The 15,512-nt window shown below is 46.2% G+C and overlaps 1 protein-coding gene across 1 annotated transcript in view; it reads left to right on the top strand.

The window, feature by feature from the left end:
- Window positions 1-15,512, top strand: part of GTF2H2C (GTF2H2 family member C) — a 229,619-nt gene that overhangs the window by 87,681 nt on the left and 126,426 nt on the right. Inside the window, exon 6 of the mRNA XM_069224368.1 lies at window positions 15,224-15,274. Coding sequence (XP_069080469.1) covers window positions 15,224-15,274 — 51 coding nt within the window. The remainder of the gene's footprint in view (window positions 1-15,223; window positions 15,275-15,512) is intronic.

The raw sequence follows: 15,512 nt of genomic DNA, 5'->3' as shown, positions 1-15,512 counted from the left end.
TGAAGTACCCTTGACTCTGCAGCAACCAGTGTGACTCATTTCCGGGCCATATCTGCGGCGCAGTGGGGCCGTAACAGCAGCTGGGCCTGCCAGCATGGAGACGGCCATCCCCTGCGGCCTTGCTGGTTGCCCTTGCAGCCCTGCCTGGAGGTGGTGGGTGAGTACTTCGTGCCTGCTGGGCATCCAGGTGAGTGAGCCTTTCCTTTCAGGGCTGCTTCTGCTGACATCACTGTTCATCTTCGGCTGGGCCTGCACCACTGCCAGTGGGGGCCTTGCAGAGTCTGGTGGTTGGAGCAGCCCCCATAGGTGCACCAAATTAAGGACCTCATTATGAGTCTGGTGGTCCATGGATCTCCAGAAGCGCGGTGGCGGTCCACCCGCCATATTATGACTTTGGCAGATGCCACAGTGGAAACGTGGCCACCTCCAGGCTGCTGCCACCAGGCAGCCTGGCGGCCTGGGCAATTCAAATCCGACAGGTAAGTGCTGCAAACAGCGCTGCCCTGCGGATTATGAGTCCCATTCCTCCAGCCTTTTCTGGGCTGTTTACACCACCAGGGAAAGGCTGGCAGAATGGGTGACTAGGGGTGCCCATGCACAGCCCCGTTGTGCATTTCACTGCCCAAATTACAGGCAGTGAAATGCGCGACGGGTGCTGCTGCACCTGCCGTACCGCCACATTGGCGCCGGCTCCTGTAAAGCCCCTGTTTCCCATTAGGCCGGCGGGCAGAAACACTGTTTACGCCCTCCGGCCCAGTGGGAAAATCATAATAGGGCCAGTGGGGCTTCACCGCACTGGCAGTGAAGTGGCGGCAATGAGTTCAGCGGGCAGCGGTGCTGCCCGCCAAACTTATAATGACCCCCTAAGTGTTTGTCCTCTTGGACTGCTCGCCATCCTATGCGGTGGGGCCTAGAAAACTCTCTTCTTTTATGGTGGCTGGGCTCTGGCGATGCAGCCTGAGGCACGTAGGCCCCTCTGTCTGGCCTGGGACTCCTTCCTGGCTGTACGGTGCCCATCCATACTGGTCCTTCTTGTGCCACGATCTGGTTAAATCCAGCAGTTCAGACAGAAATAGAGAGATGGCCTGGTGATGTGGGATGGACTGGATGAACTAGGACAATGAAGTCTGCAGGCACACCACAGGGCTGCGGCCCATAAAGGGTTTGTCACTGCGCCTCCAGTACATTATGTACCGGTGACGTTGGGGGATGGCCTACAGGCACATGGAGTCAGCTGGGCCAGGTACCAATGCACTTGGAGCCTGAGCTCGGGCACCCTCTCCACCTCCCTCTTCATCACCGTCACTCACCAGCCCCCAGGTCCCAGGTAACAATATAGGGTTAGAGAGGAGCTCTTCCACCCATTGTCCCCTTTGAAGTGTGGAGGACCACAAGAACAGGAGCAAAGACTTCCTGGTAAGGGCTGATTGTGATGCCGCTGGCATGGATGTAACAAGAGCTGCCAAATCCAGCCTCAATATGACTTACTGGGTTTTTTACCGCAAGTCACTGTACACTGAGGCTTGCGGAGGGGAAACTACCTGCCATGGAGAATTGCCTGTACAGCACTTACCACTTGCCTTCCCGGGCTGTGAAGATCTACCACCCCACTACTGAACCCTCTCAAGGAGTCAGAGTCTGAAGCCTTTGCTGGCTCTGCTGCAGTACTTGGCAACCATCCTCATTGGCGAGGCTTGCTGACAAGTGCTTGTGCAAGCTCTCCCTTTCAAAGATGGGCTATGCTCTGAAGTCTTCTGGTGAGACCCCACCTCCCTTCACTCTGCCATATCCCGGAGACCTGTCGCCTCTGAAGAGTGAAACAGCCCAGTCCACTTTGAGCATTGGAAACCCTGCTGCGCCTCTGCAGAGCTCGTCATTCATAATACGCTAATGAGGCCTCTTCCCTCCACCAAGAAGATGACTACTATTACACACACCACTCCCCCGACAAACTCTGCCCTGTACCTTATCTACTACCCGGACCAAAACCAACTGCCTCTTAGCCACCTTTCGACAAGTTGGACTTGATTCGTAGGGTGTCCAAGACACATGAGCAGCGATGGAAACGAAAATTGATGCACTCTCCATCAATATTAATCTACTCTGTGAACACCTTGAAGAGAGTGACACTTAACCTACTACCCATTCATAAATTTCGCCCTCAACACACAAAACTGCATGCATATTGAAACTCGTGGAGAGTGGATGGATTGTCAGCATGCCTGAAAATGTTGAAAGCCCCAATCTCATACTCTATATCGAGCAATGGATTTAATTGGAGCTTGCCCCCTACAGTCCTTTCTGCCATGTATGTGGTAGAGCGACCCCACCAGACCGACTGTATCTGGAACTCCTCCACAACCAATAGTGATCAAATTATTGAATTACTGCAATTATGATAACATTCTGCAGGGGGCTAGAGACTGCCATCCCATTACTGTGGTGACATCTAGGGTCTCAATCTTCCCAGACTTAACTGATGGCACTTCAACAATGCTGGGCCTCCTCCCTTGCAGATAAAAAGAGACTTGGGGACTTTTCCTTAAAATATGCTCTACTGCTTCCTGTTCCCTAAAAATTATTGCTGGTGAACAAACTTTTCTTTGCTGACCCCAAGGATTCCCAGTCCTGGATGGAAGATACCTATGACACTGATGTCTTCCATCTAGCCAGGACACCGTAGCGGATGGGTGGAAGCGATGGGGATGACTTTGGGGATCTCGGTCCCTGCAAAGCTGTCTGTGGAGAATCTACCCTCAAAGGCCCAGGTGTCGGGCTACTATAGATTCTGCTACTACACTTCACATCACGTAAGATCCAGTACACCTCGTGAGAAGGACTCTGAGGGCTCATCATCCACCCCACAGACTGCAGATTACATGGTATAGGAGGTTGACTTCCTAGACCAGATGATCTCTCCCATTTATCTGAACTTTCCGCACTCGCTTATCATAGCTCTCCCTTTTCTTCTTCTGGCTGTCTGGACCCCTCCACTCTTGAAATGCTCCTGACGCACGAATCTGTGCTGCCTACAAGTTATGCTTGCTTATATGCTCGGATGAAGTGACTGACCTCTGGCTGGCACCCTTTCTATTGTCACCCTTCTCCCAACAGCTGAGAAGACTTCTTGTGGCAACTGCCTTCTGCCTATATATATGCTCATTGTTATAGTTCTGCTGTTGGGAGTAGCTTGGCTGGATAACTGTTTTGGTACTCATTATGACTTTATTCTTCTTTCAGAGGTGGGGTCACCTCGAGAGGGGGATACAACCCTCAAAATTGTGGTCCCGCTTTAGGTGCCACCGTCCGCTCCTCGATTGAATCCTGGCTGGTGACTTTGATTCTGTTCTAGACATCACACTTGACTGATAACACCATCCATCCCTTTTGGGTGCCCCTGCCATATGCAGCTCAATGGGACTGGCTTACTGGCCCTACCACTGGAATCTCCTAGATGCATGGTGAGCACGCAGCCCACAGACGAGAAAATACTCATTCCAATTACCCTCCCATGTTCATGTTTGCCTAGTTTGCACCACTTCCTCACAGACTCAAGTCCTACACACGGATCATCTTAGTAAAACCCTGCCAAAGCATAATCTGTTCATTTTAACCCTGGCCTTGGGATTTGTGCTTACTCCAGTGCCTACCTGGTGGGCACAGCCCCTGTGGCTGGAAGATGAAATGCTTTGTGAGACTGTGCAAAGCCACTGTACAGTACTTTCAAGACATCTCATGCTCTACCTCCCCCAGGGCAATCGAATGGGAGCCATCTAAAGTGGTCATACGCGGATCTATCCTGTGCACCATGGTTGGGGCACGCACGTCCCTAGAAGTAGACTTGTAGCGGGTGGAAGAAACAGTGGACCAGCTTGCATGCAGAGGGACGAACATCCCAACCTTATGGAAAGGCAGGGATGCCTAGGCATGGCTGCCTACAAGGTCAGAAGCCCCGCTGAGGGTGACAGACCTGCTAATTCCCATCATAACACATACTCCTGTATACACTCTGATCAAGATGTTTCTGGGCCACTAGTATTTTCACAAGACAACTTCAATGCAATGTTTGTGTAACACTATAATATCCTGTATGCAATGGGACTCCTGCTGAATCCACCAGATTACCTACAACCATCCCTCTGAATGATGTTGAATTACTTGAGTCTCTTATCACCCAACAAGAAATCCGCCTGACAATATGCACTCTGGTTCGCTGAAAGACTCCTGGGTTCGTTGGCCTTATCGGTGGAGTTTTACACCACATTTGAGCCCCTTCTTGCACCATGCCTTAAAACGCTATTCGCAGAAGCGTTATAGCTAGCATGCCTTCCTCCTACTAGGAGAGAAACTATTGTGTCTTCTATACCTGATCTCATTTGTGACCACACAAACGTCGCCTCTTATCGTCCATTATCCATTCACAACACAGATTATAAGATTATAAGCAAAAGTATGGCTGACTGCCTCCTCCCTCACCTTATGTCCCTTATTCAGCCTGTTCAAAACTGATTTCTGCCCCAGCATAATACCTCTAGCAACAAATGGCACTTATACCAAGTAATGAAATGGGTCTTGCGGCATGACCGAGGCAACATGTGTCTCCATTGACCTAGAATAGGTCAGCGGAAACATGTCTGAGCTAGGGTTATATGCTGGCAGTATTGAACCGTTACCTGGATGCTGCTCTGGATTCAATTGCTCTACTCTTCCCCTTCATCCAGTGTTAGAACTGACTACCACATCTCCAAAACATACCGTATAGTCCATTGAACCAGACAGGAGTACCCCCCTCTACTCTTTTATTTGTTCTCACGGTAGAGTAATTGGCGATCAAATTATAGCGACACAACAAGACTTGGACATACCACTGGCGGATACCCTACATGCCGTTTCTTTACAAGCAGAGGATATGGTGGTATTTCTGCAGTCTTTTCATATGGATCTTGAAACTAGATGTTTTTCACACCCTCTCTGGCCTTAGTCAACCATAACAACAGAAACATTTCCCACTCTGTGAGGACTCTGCACCCTATAAGCTTGCTTTTGGGCTGGAACGCCGTCACTGAGCGTCACCGCAAATATCTGGGCATAAAAATGTACTATACTCTTAGGGGCTTATTGGAGGACAACCTTTATGCTACAATACGTACCCTTCGAGCCCAAGTGGCATTTTGGAATGCCCTTATGCCAACGGTAATGAGGCATGTACCCTTCCAACCCGACCCCCTGTGATCTAGCACAATGGAAGCCCAGTGGTCTGAGTGCCATAGGTGATTTGTTTGAGGACATCTTGCTTCTAGATTTTGCAACAGTTAGTGATGTCTCTGGACTCCCCATGGGTGAATTACTCACTTATGGCAAAATGCATCTGTCATTACATCAAACATGGCAAACTAGAACCCTCTACTCATGCTACACTACAGCCACTTCACACAATAAGCCACAGCAGGAAACTGATCACTTGGTTATATAGAGGTTTCCAAATGCATGTCAGTGCCGTTTTGCAAACCGTCAAACGTAGTTGAAAAGATAAGCTCCAAATTGCCTTTGATGACAATGAATGACGGGCTATTACCCCTCTCAAATTTCCCTCAATGCCAGTTTTAAATTCATACAAGTTTGTGTCCTCCACAGAGCATATCCTGCTCCTTTGAGGTTTCACACACTGTTCCCTGCCGCCTCCTCGAGTTTATCCTGTTGTTGGGTGACGGCAGTGCACATAACACATGCTCGGGGACTACAAATAGATGAGCCCTTTTTGTTCTGCTGTTGTTTCTACACTCTCACAACTTACAAAGAGGCAAATCCAACACTCTCCCAGAGTTGTTCTGTTGGGGATATACCTGGCCTGAAGGAGCCAAGTTTACTAACCGATTCCTAGACCTTGTACTCCTTGTGCGCCAAGCTATCCCCAGACACTGGAAAGCCTGGATTTCCTCTTCTCTGTTGTCCTGGCATTGCAACTCCATTATTGGGTATAGGCTGAGGGCACCTTCTTGCGCAGACAGGAAACACATGGTCTCTACCAGGTGCCAGTCACTGGCCTCTGAGACGCCTTGGTACTTGCTCATAAAAACTTGGTTTCTGGTGATGATCTCCCACCTTGAAGGGCTATTCCCCCAAAATATGATGGTTTGAGACATGTATTCTTCCCCTACTCCATCCTCCATCCTCTACACCCAACCTCTTCTATGTCTCCTGTCTGTATGTGGCAGACCTACTGTAGGAAGCTGGTTCTGTATATACTATATCAAAATGAGAAATAGTGTGCACAGAGTCAAGGGGTTCCCCAGAGGCTTAACAGAGGCTAAAGTGTAGATACTACTAATGCCCTCTTTTGTGGTCGTGTGGTTGAGTAGTTAGGCTTATCAGAGGGTAGTGCAAAGCATTTGTTATACACACACACACAGACAATAGAAGAAGCACTGACTCACTGAATTAACTCCAGACCAATGGTTTTCAAATAGTAAAAATATTTTTTCTTTATTTTTAGAACCACAAGATTCGAGTTGCAAGTAAGTACTTCAATAGTTTTGTCTTTTCCACATGTATCAACAGTACTTTGTTTGAAATCGATAAGTTATACAGTTTTTGAAATATTGGCAATAATCTGTTTTAAAACGTGACAGTGCCATTTTCAGAAACAGTTCCTGGGGGTAAGAAAAGTTATTTTGTTTTACAGGTAAGTACAGCACTTACAGTTCCAGTCTCCTGGGGTTAGGAAGTCCACAGGTCGGGGTTCCAGCTAACCCCAATCACCCACCACCAGCAACACAGGACCGGCTGGGTGTAGAGGTGAAAGTGTAGGCAAAATTATTGTGGGCTCCTATGGAGACTGGGGGTACTCTGTTTCAGATCTGCAGGCATGTAGGGTACTGTCACTTCGGAGGGCAGACCTGGGTGGTTTAGAGGAGCACTGGAGGGGACACAAGCAGGCACCAAACATACACCATCAGCGGCGCTGGGCGGCCGGGTGCAGGGTGCAAACAAGATGTCTGGTCTCCAGTGATTTCTCTATAGAGAGCCCGGGGTCACTCAGAGATTGCAGGCGAGGTCCCTGGGGGTCGTCTTGGGCAAACCACAGGCTGGACTGGGAGGAGGGCCGCCTGCTGAATGTTGCTGCACTGGAGGTCGGGTTCTCCAAGGGCTGGGGGCTGCAGGTGCAGTGTGTTTATAGACGTAGGATATCTTTGTGGTCAGGGGTCCTCGGGATTCCCTGTCAGGCGTCGTCGTGGAGAGTTGAACCCAGGGTGGGCACTTGCTCGGAATTGCCTGGGGATCCTATCTAGCTGGTTGGGCCACTTGGGCCACTTGGCCGTGGACGTCGGTTGCTGAGTGGTTAGGACTCACGCATTCGGAGTGAGGTTAGAGTCCTTAGTTGTTGTTTTTCATCTTGGACAGATACGCTGAGCACTGGACTTCTTGGCCCTTTTGGGTGCAGGGTAGTCCTCTGGAGCTTGGCCGAGGTAGCTGGTCCCGTTTGATGCATCTTTTGCAGGTTCTTTGAAGCAGGAGACTGGCTGGTAGGGGAGGGGCAAAGCAGTTGTTGTCTTCCTTCTTCTCTGCAGGGGGTTTCAGCTAAGCAGTCCTTCTTGTCAGGTCACCAGGAATCTGGTGAGCTGGGTTCAGGGAAGCCCTTAAATGCAAGAGGTAGGGGCGTTATAGGAGTCGGAGGGCAGTAGCCAGTTAGGCACAAACCTAACCCTATTTGTCCCTGTCCTGCAAATCAAGATGGAGGATTCTGCAGGGAGGCGGTTACCTCATCTCTGGACACCTTAGGAGTGGTCCTTGCTGGGATGGGTCACTCCTCCCTGTTTTCCCTCATTTTCTCGCCGGACTTGCTGCAAAATGTGGGGCTTTATCTGGGGGAGGGAGGCAACTCTACTAGTTGGAGTACCCTGGGGCACTGTAATCCGTGGCTTGAGATGGTATTGCAGTTCCTGCCGGGGGAAACGTGTGAAGCACCTCCACCCAGGACAGGCTTTGTTTCTAACCACCAAGAGCACAAGAAACGTGTCTGAAAGTGGCAGGCTGGCACAGACCGGTCAGTCCTACACTAGCAGTTTGGCTAACATACAGGGGGCATCTCTAAGATGCCCTCTGTGTGCATTTTTCAATACATCCCACACTGGCATCAGTGGGGGTTTATTGTGTTGAGAAGTTTCCCAGTGTTCAGTGAAGCCACTATGGAGCTGTGGAGTTCGTACTGACAAACTCCCAGACCATATACCCAATATGGCTACACTGCACTTACAATGTCTAAGAGGGGTGTCTTACCTATGCCACAGGCAGTGGTTTGTGGGCATGGCACCCTGAGAGGGGTGTCATATCGACTTTGCCTTTTTCTCCCCACCACCACACAAGCTGCAAAGGCAGTGTGCAGGTGCTTGGTGAGGGTCCCCTAGGGTGGCATAATACATGCTGCAGCCTTGCTGTCCTTCCCTGCCCACAGGGCCCTTGGTACCATGGGTACCTTTTTACAAGGGACTGAACTGTGTGCCAAGGGTGTGCCAATTGTGGAAACAAAGGTACAGATTTTGGGAAAGAACACTGGTTCTGGGGCCTGATTAGCACTTTCAATCAAAGGTGGCATCAATACTAGGCAAAAAGTGTGTTGGGGGGGGTAACCATGCCAACATGGCACTTTCCTACACCTACCCTAAGAAGTATTCACCCAATCCTTGTACAACGCCACATACTCCTTTACCATTTCTATGCACAGATAGGGACCACTTCTCTCTCCCCCCGCCAACACTGTTGAGGTGGTATTCTATGCTCTTATGCTATTGTTATGATTGTACTAGCATCATCTTTTTACAAATGTAAATTCAGTAATGCATACACAACTGAATCCCACTTTTAATGATGGCAAGTTTTTGATGTAACCTGAAAAATCAATAAAAATGGTTTAAACCAAATTACTTCACATCCTACTTTCACACATCCAATGCATAAGCAGAACCAGATCAGGAGGATGGACATCTCAAACATCACTTTTAAAGTGCAGAATGACATCCCATTCAACATCAGAGCCTCCTTCTCTATTCTTGAATTCTTCAAGAAGATGAAGATCTGGATTTTCAGTGAACCAATCTACTATAGGCAGGGCTAAGCACACATTCCTGCTCAACACCAGGATACTCTTGCAGGTGATAGTGAGCTAAGCAGATACACATAACACAACACAAGAGCATTATTTTTGTATGTGGGGATGGAAACTTGTTCAAAAATGTGAGACGCAGCCATGAATTGAGCAACAGATGGTCCTTCATACACAGTTTAATTTAAGTAGTGTACTAATATAATCTGTCCTGCAATCAACCAGTGGTCTCCTTCTTTTAACTTGTGCAACCTCATCCTTCTTCATACACCTGAATTCATTACAGAAAAACTTCTACCCATTGATTTGTTTTTAAAAAATAAGATTTTTTTTTTTTAGCCTTCATTTTATTTCCTTCTGACACAATGGTCTAGTTTCCCCTCTCAAATATTTTCCTAGATTCATTTTGAGTTTCATCTCTGCATTGTATTGTTATTTCAGAAGCCCGTTTGTGTTCTGACAGTTCACCTTCACTATTTTTGGTGCCTTCCTATTGTATGTATCTATCCATGTATTTTTGTTCTGAGCTGTTCAGTATTTTAATACACCAAAGGCTAGTAGGCCAAACTGTTTTAACTGAACATGAAACTGTTGTCTCATAAATAAGAGTTAAGACGATCAAATGGGAAATCCAGGAGCTTAGTTTCTTACTTTACTTGTATTTATTTATTAGAGAAGTGTGTACATGCACCACTAGTTGCCTCCAAGCACTTTGAGTTGTTCAGAGCGGAGAATGTTGGTGCAGAAATAGCTCTTCAGGGAAAGAAATGAAGGCTGCTGTTCTGAATTATTAATATTCTGCACCAAATTGGTCACATCCATAAGATGATACGGTGTTCAGTGGAAGCAGAAACGTGGCTGTAAAACCTTGAATAAAAGTAAAGGAAGGGGTGTGCGGTGCTGGATGATAGTCTGGCGTTGGTCTCTGGAATAGACCGTATTCATGATTTAAAGTCTTAAACAACAGGACAAAAGTAAGATTTTATTTCTAGACTTCAGGAAGTCTTATTTGTTATGGTATGTGATGGTATAGTAAAATGATGATTTGCAGGCTTGTTGCTACTGAAAGTCCACCATACTTGTTTTTATTGGTTTTGCCAAGTAAAAATAACAGGATATGCTTTTGGGAAACTATTATAAGCTGGACAATATGATACAATCATATTAACAAAAAATGTACTTTCGTTGACTCAGTTACAACAGTACCAACTCCCCTATTGCCATAGGTACAAGAATAGTCCAGTTTAACAAATGTAGATTAGTGTGACCATTCATACTACCATATGTTGTCCAACTAGTAGACAAATCTAGAGCGAGGCTAATCCCACCGCCAATAGTTTTTACCTATGCCCTTTATGACCATCTTTCCAGAATTTTTCTCGATTTTTCCTGCTCTGTATGAGTTTAATAACTGTGCTGTAGGATCTTCAACTGTACTAGCCTAATCTCAGATCTTCAGGGAATCTCTCAGGGATAAAGCACCACTCAGTCCCACTTCTTGTCTCCATCAAACCCAGTTATGTTTTCCATTTGACCTCAATTTGTGCCAGAAAGTTGGGAGAGTTATTTTGATGTTGTGTTGCCCAATCACCAGTCACCAATTTAAGCAGCCCCCTCGCCTCTTGGGAGGGAGAGGTCTTGGGCATAGTGTAGCTTAGGCTCATATTTCTTGAGTACACTTTATATTTGCATGTGTCCAACTCCCTGGGCTACCTGAATGAAGGGCTCAGCACTGCAGTGTTTCAAAAGCTGAATGTGAGAAAATGGGTTGTTAGTGGAGCAGAGTGAGTACCCACCTTAAATATCCAGAACCCTCATCAGGGTGAACCATTAAAGTCACAAACTAAACTGAGCTCAACCTCCTGGTAGCTATTTAGAAGAAGCAAGTATATTGTTATAAATAAAATGACTGCAAAACCACAAAAATCCAATAAGGGAAGCAAGAGTTATGACTTTTCAAATATCCCCAAAAACTGTTAAGTGTCAACCATGGTCATCTGGTTGTGCTTGGCGCAAGTTAAAACTGACCGCGATGGAGTGCGGGTGGTATACAGAAATCCAGTCTTACCCGGTTGGAATTTTTACCTTTGGACTCTGAAAAGATGTCAAAAATGTTCAGAGAGACAAGAGAGCAGGCTGTGGCAGAGGGCTCCTTCACATAGGATAGCTGTTGGATGAGATCCTGGTGAAGCTGGTGACTTTTGGTGGAAAAGCTCTGAGTGGGAGAAATTTGAATTTAGCTGTTTTTTTCTGGCCAGATACTTTGGGGACTTTGCCCAGAGAAAATGCCTACCTTCGGACATAGTCACTTTTTTGGAGCTCATATTCTTTGATCAGGCGAGGCTGTAACCAAAGAGAGCTCCTTAAGGCCGGATACCTTCTCTGCGAGGTCCTTCAAAATCAGTTTTGCTGGTGCCTAAAAGCTCAGAGCAGGGGTAACCTGAATCTTTGGTCCAGTGGCAACTCACCTTCTTTGGACTGGCTTGGCAAGTTAGTCACGGTCCTATGGAGGTTCCTGGTGCCAAAATGGTTTTAAGGTTTCTGGAAGTGATAAGAGTACACTTTGGCACCAATCAAGGATCCAGTGCTTTGGGGTGCCCACTTGAGGGCCGAGACTTGCTCTAGCAAAGACCAGCAGCAGGGTCTAGGCAGGTCCAGTTTGAACTAGTCATGTAGACAGTTGTAGAAAAGGCCTCTTGTAGCTTGTTGTGTCCCTGCCGCTTGAATAGGAGGTTACCCTTATGACCATTGGAGTCCTTCCTTGTCGAGGGTACAAGAAGGAGATTAGGTCCATTATTCTAGGCTTTTCTCAGGCCACACCTACAGTCCTCTTCTGTTCTTCCACAGGTCCAGAAAGTGTAGTGAATAGGGTAATTGGGATGGCACATTTATGCCTGGCACCACCTGTGGGTGGGGCAAACTCCTGACCACTTTCTAACCAATTGAGTAAAAGTTCTGAGTGGTGAACCTACCTACCTTTACAGCATTTACTGTGTGCCCTACTGCAAATTATCCCACAATGCCCTTCTCTACTCAAGACCAAGATATTAGAAACTGTCTTCCACTGTGAAGAGCTCCTACATGTTTTCCATGTGTGGCCATGGTAATGAGCAACTCCAAGGTGATCAATCTAAACCAGTTCTTGGGGCAGCTCCTGTCCCACTGGGATTGGTGCATGCTGACCGGGAAGACAAAAGGGGGCCCTGCCCAGATATCAGCTAACATGCCTGTGACTGGGTAGGCTTCTTTAATGTTAATCAAGTTCCTGGGCATAACCTAGAGGGTCATCCTGCCAGAGAAGCTGACATACCTTCTGACTCCCAAGGCCTTTGTCCTGATTGGAAACAATTTGCACACCTCATCAAGGAAGAAATTTAGCTGCTAGGTGACGGTTGGAGCTCTAGCAAATGGGCCCTTAGAGGCATTAGGCAGGGAAAAAAGTTTCTAAAAGCATCTTCTCCAAAATACGAATTAAAAACCTGACTTCGCCAGTGAATTAGACTTTTTATAACTATTTCAGAAGTCCAAGAATTAAAGGTTTAGGTCTTCTCTAGCCAGAGATAACATTCTCATATTTAATATTGTATTGTAATGCTTTCCTATGGAACAGTCAGCCTTGCTATAGTGAAAATAGCTTTTGGGGCTTTTACACCCTAAAGCAATGGTTCTCAAACTTTTTCGGCCCACTGCTCCCTCGACCTATTGGCCGTTGTCTGCGGCTCCCCATTATGTTACTTGTATTTGGCGGGTGGTGGGATGTAAGCCCGGCCTCAAGAGTACATTTTTCTCCCTGAAAATAACTGGGATGAAGCCGATGAAGGTATTATAATCATAGGTGCATCCTATCCTATCCACTGTGGATCCCCATGCAGTGTCAATGACTGATTGGAGGGACACAGGGTTCCCATGGAAGTGAACATTTACTGCATTGTGATGTAGTTCTTATTAAAGAGGTGTGTCTTTAGCTCGTTCCTGAGCAGTGTTGGGGAGGTGCTGATTGATACAGAAATATTGTTTCAGATCATAGGTGCATTGATAGAGAAGGTCTGCATCTGCTGTCCAGTTTTTTTTCTTTTTGCACATTATTGCCTCCAATTTGTTGGTACTAGGAATACCCTTGTCTGGCTGGCTTCCTTTTAACTCTGTCCCATTTATGAGCGTGCTTTGTGCACGTCTCCTGTCTGCTCCTTCCTAACACCAGACTGCGATCTCATTCATGCTGTCTGTCTTATGCCGCCTGTGTGTACTTGCCTCTAGTCTGTGTGAATTTACCTCCTGTGTTCCCACGCCTCCTGTCTGTGTGTTCTGGCAGCTTGTCTGTGCTATGCCCAGACGTGGGTCCCGTGCTCACTGCGCCACTGGATTCAAGCTAGCCTAGCTGATGAAGGGTGATACCCTGAAACTGGTCCTAGGATGCTTGTTTCCGGACCAGGGAGGACCTGGCTTGGCAGTTCGGGCTGGACTGCTCCCATGAGGAACAGGGTCAAGACTGATTTGCATATGGCTGGGTCCAAACTGGGGTGGTGTGGTGAGCAAAAAAACAATGGATTAAACCCAGATCTTTGTGACTGGGGGTGAATGTTTGATTTGCTCTGCGTTCCGTCCATCATCTGTTCTTTTTGCACCAGCATATTACACCTTCACTGAAGCATGAGAATATGCATAAAAAGCTTATGACCAAGAACACCAGACTTGTCAGTGGAAATAAAGAACCCCAGATAGTTGAAACCCTGTGTAGAAGTGTGGGCCTGTGAATGTAAAGCGTGACCCTGGCATTCAATTTTTGAGAGGCATTATGAATTTCTCTTTGACCAATTAGATCCTGAAGATATAGAAGATCTTATGTATAGAAGTTTTCGTTTCAGCAATATGCAGTAATATGTCATACATATACATGGAAATAACCATCTCATCCTGGATTGTAATGATCTGACCAGGGTGTCTATAATTTCTCAACATGCCAGTGGATCAAAAAAGAGAGAGGGGCACTCCTCTCTATTATTGCTTTGTAAATTGAATTGTGACAAGTCACCATTCACCTTTGCTTTAGCCCTCAGCCACGTATAAAGGAGCCCAACCCATTTGAGAAACATTGGTCCCAGTCCCATATTTTGCAATATTGTAAACATGAATAGCAGATTGACCAGTGAGAAAATTTGAAAGTAATACACTGGGTGTGAAATATTAGTGTTTGACTGATATCTGTTGAAACATACTTCTCAGCCTTGTGACTATTTGGACACTGTACTGCTGCTATAATAACCTATATTTACTTTGTACTGGGTCTCTGTATTTTCAACACAGGTTTTTACTGTTTACCAATTTAATATTACTTAGTTTACCAACATCAGACGCATAGAAAGATGAGTGAGTCTTGTGCGGATTGGAATCTTTCACTGTATCACTGCATAGCTCAGCAGCTACTATTTATCTAATTCAGTCTCACCCACAGGCCTAACTGCCTAAATATACCAGTTCATAGTCATATACTGTTATTTGTGGCGCTATGCGTCAATTTTTTTCTTACCTAATTTCATCTTCAGTGCATGACATTTTTTGAGAATTGGACACTGAGACTGATAGACGCCTACCTAGATATATGCGTTCTTTTTTTTAATTAACTCTGGCTAGATCATAAAAGAATGACTTCCATCGTTTTAGGAATCATTTTTAAAAAGTTGTCACAAATTCATGTAGTCATCGTTCCCAGACAGTTCTTGAGCACAGCTCTTTAGCATGATTTCCGAGGAATTGGCTTTGAGGCCCTTTTTTCCTACACAGAAGGGATGGAACTTAGCATCCTTCTGCTAGCATGGTGGTAGTTTGTAAAACAGCTGGAGTCCTGCAGAATAAAAAATGTGTCCTGTTCTGGTCTTGATTTGTGTCTTCTGCATTTGATGTCTTTGTCAGGTTTTAAACAATTGCTCCTTACCTGTTTCTGTTTGACTGACGCTTCTGCCGGTTTTCAATTATCATTAGCCAATGTGTATTTGTGGGCCTTGAATCCTTTCTGTGGTAGATGTTTAGGTCGTGGCTCTGATATTTATGATGAAAAAAATCTGCTTTTTATTTTGGTAACTTCTTGCAAACTTGAATTTAATTATGATTTGTTTTGATTTGCAGCTTCTTGAATACTTTGTTGAAGAATACTTTGATCAAAATCCAATTAGCCAGGTAAAAATTTTGTTTATCATTGCTATGCAACTGTTTAAATATACACAAATATTCCTGTTCAGCGTAGAGTATGGAGGAACAGAGGATCCTAAGACGTGGTGGCATATGTAACTTGATAGTAAAATCTTAAGTGTTGCAAGTCTCCCACAAGGTGTCACACAACGCCAATCCCCCATCCCTTAAAGAGTGCTAGTTATATACTCTGTGGCATCCCTCAGAATGTCCCCGATGAGGGCCC

This window comes from Pleurodeles waltl, chromosome 1_1 (genome assembly GCF_031143425.1).
Source record: "Pleurodeles waltl isolate 20211129_DDA chromosome 1_1, aPleWal1.hap1.20221129, whole genome shotgun sequence".
In the NCBI taxonomy this organism is placed as follows: Eukaryota; Metazoa; Chordata; class Amphibia; order Caudata; family Salamandridae; genus Pleurodeles; species Pleurodeles waltl.
The sequence above is the reverse complement of the archived record's forward strand: the minus strand, read 5'-3'. Positions and strand labels throughout refer to the sequence as shown.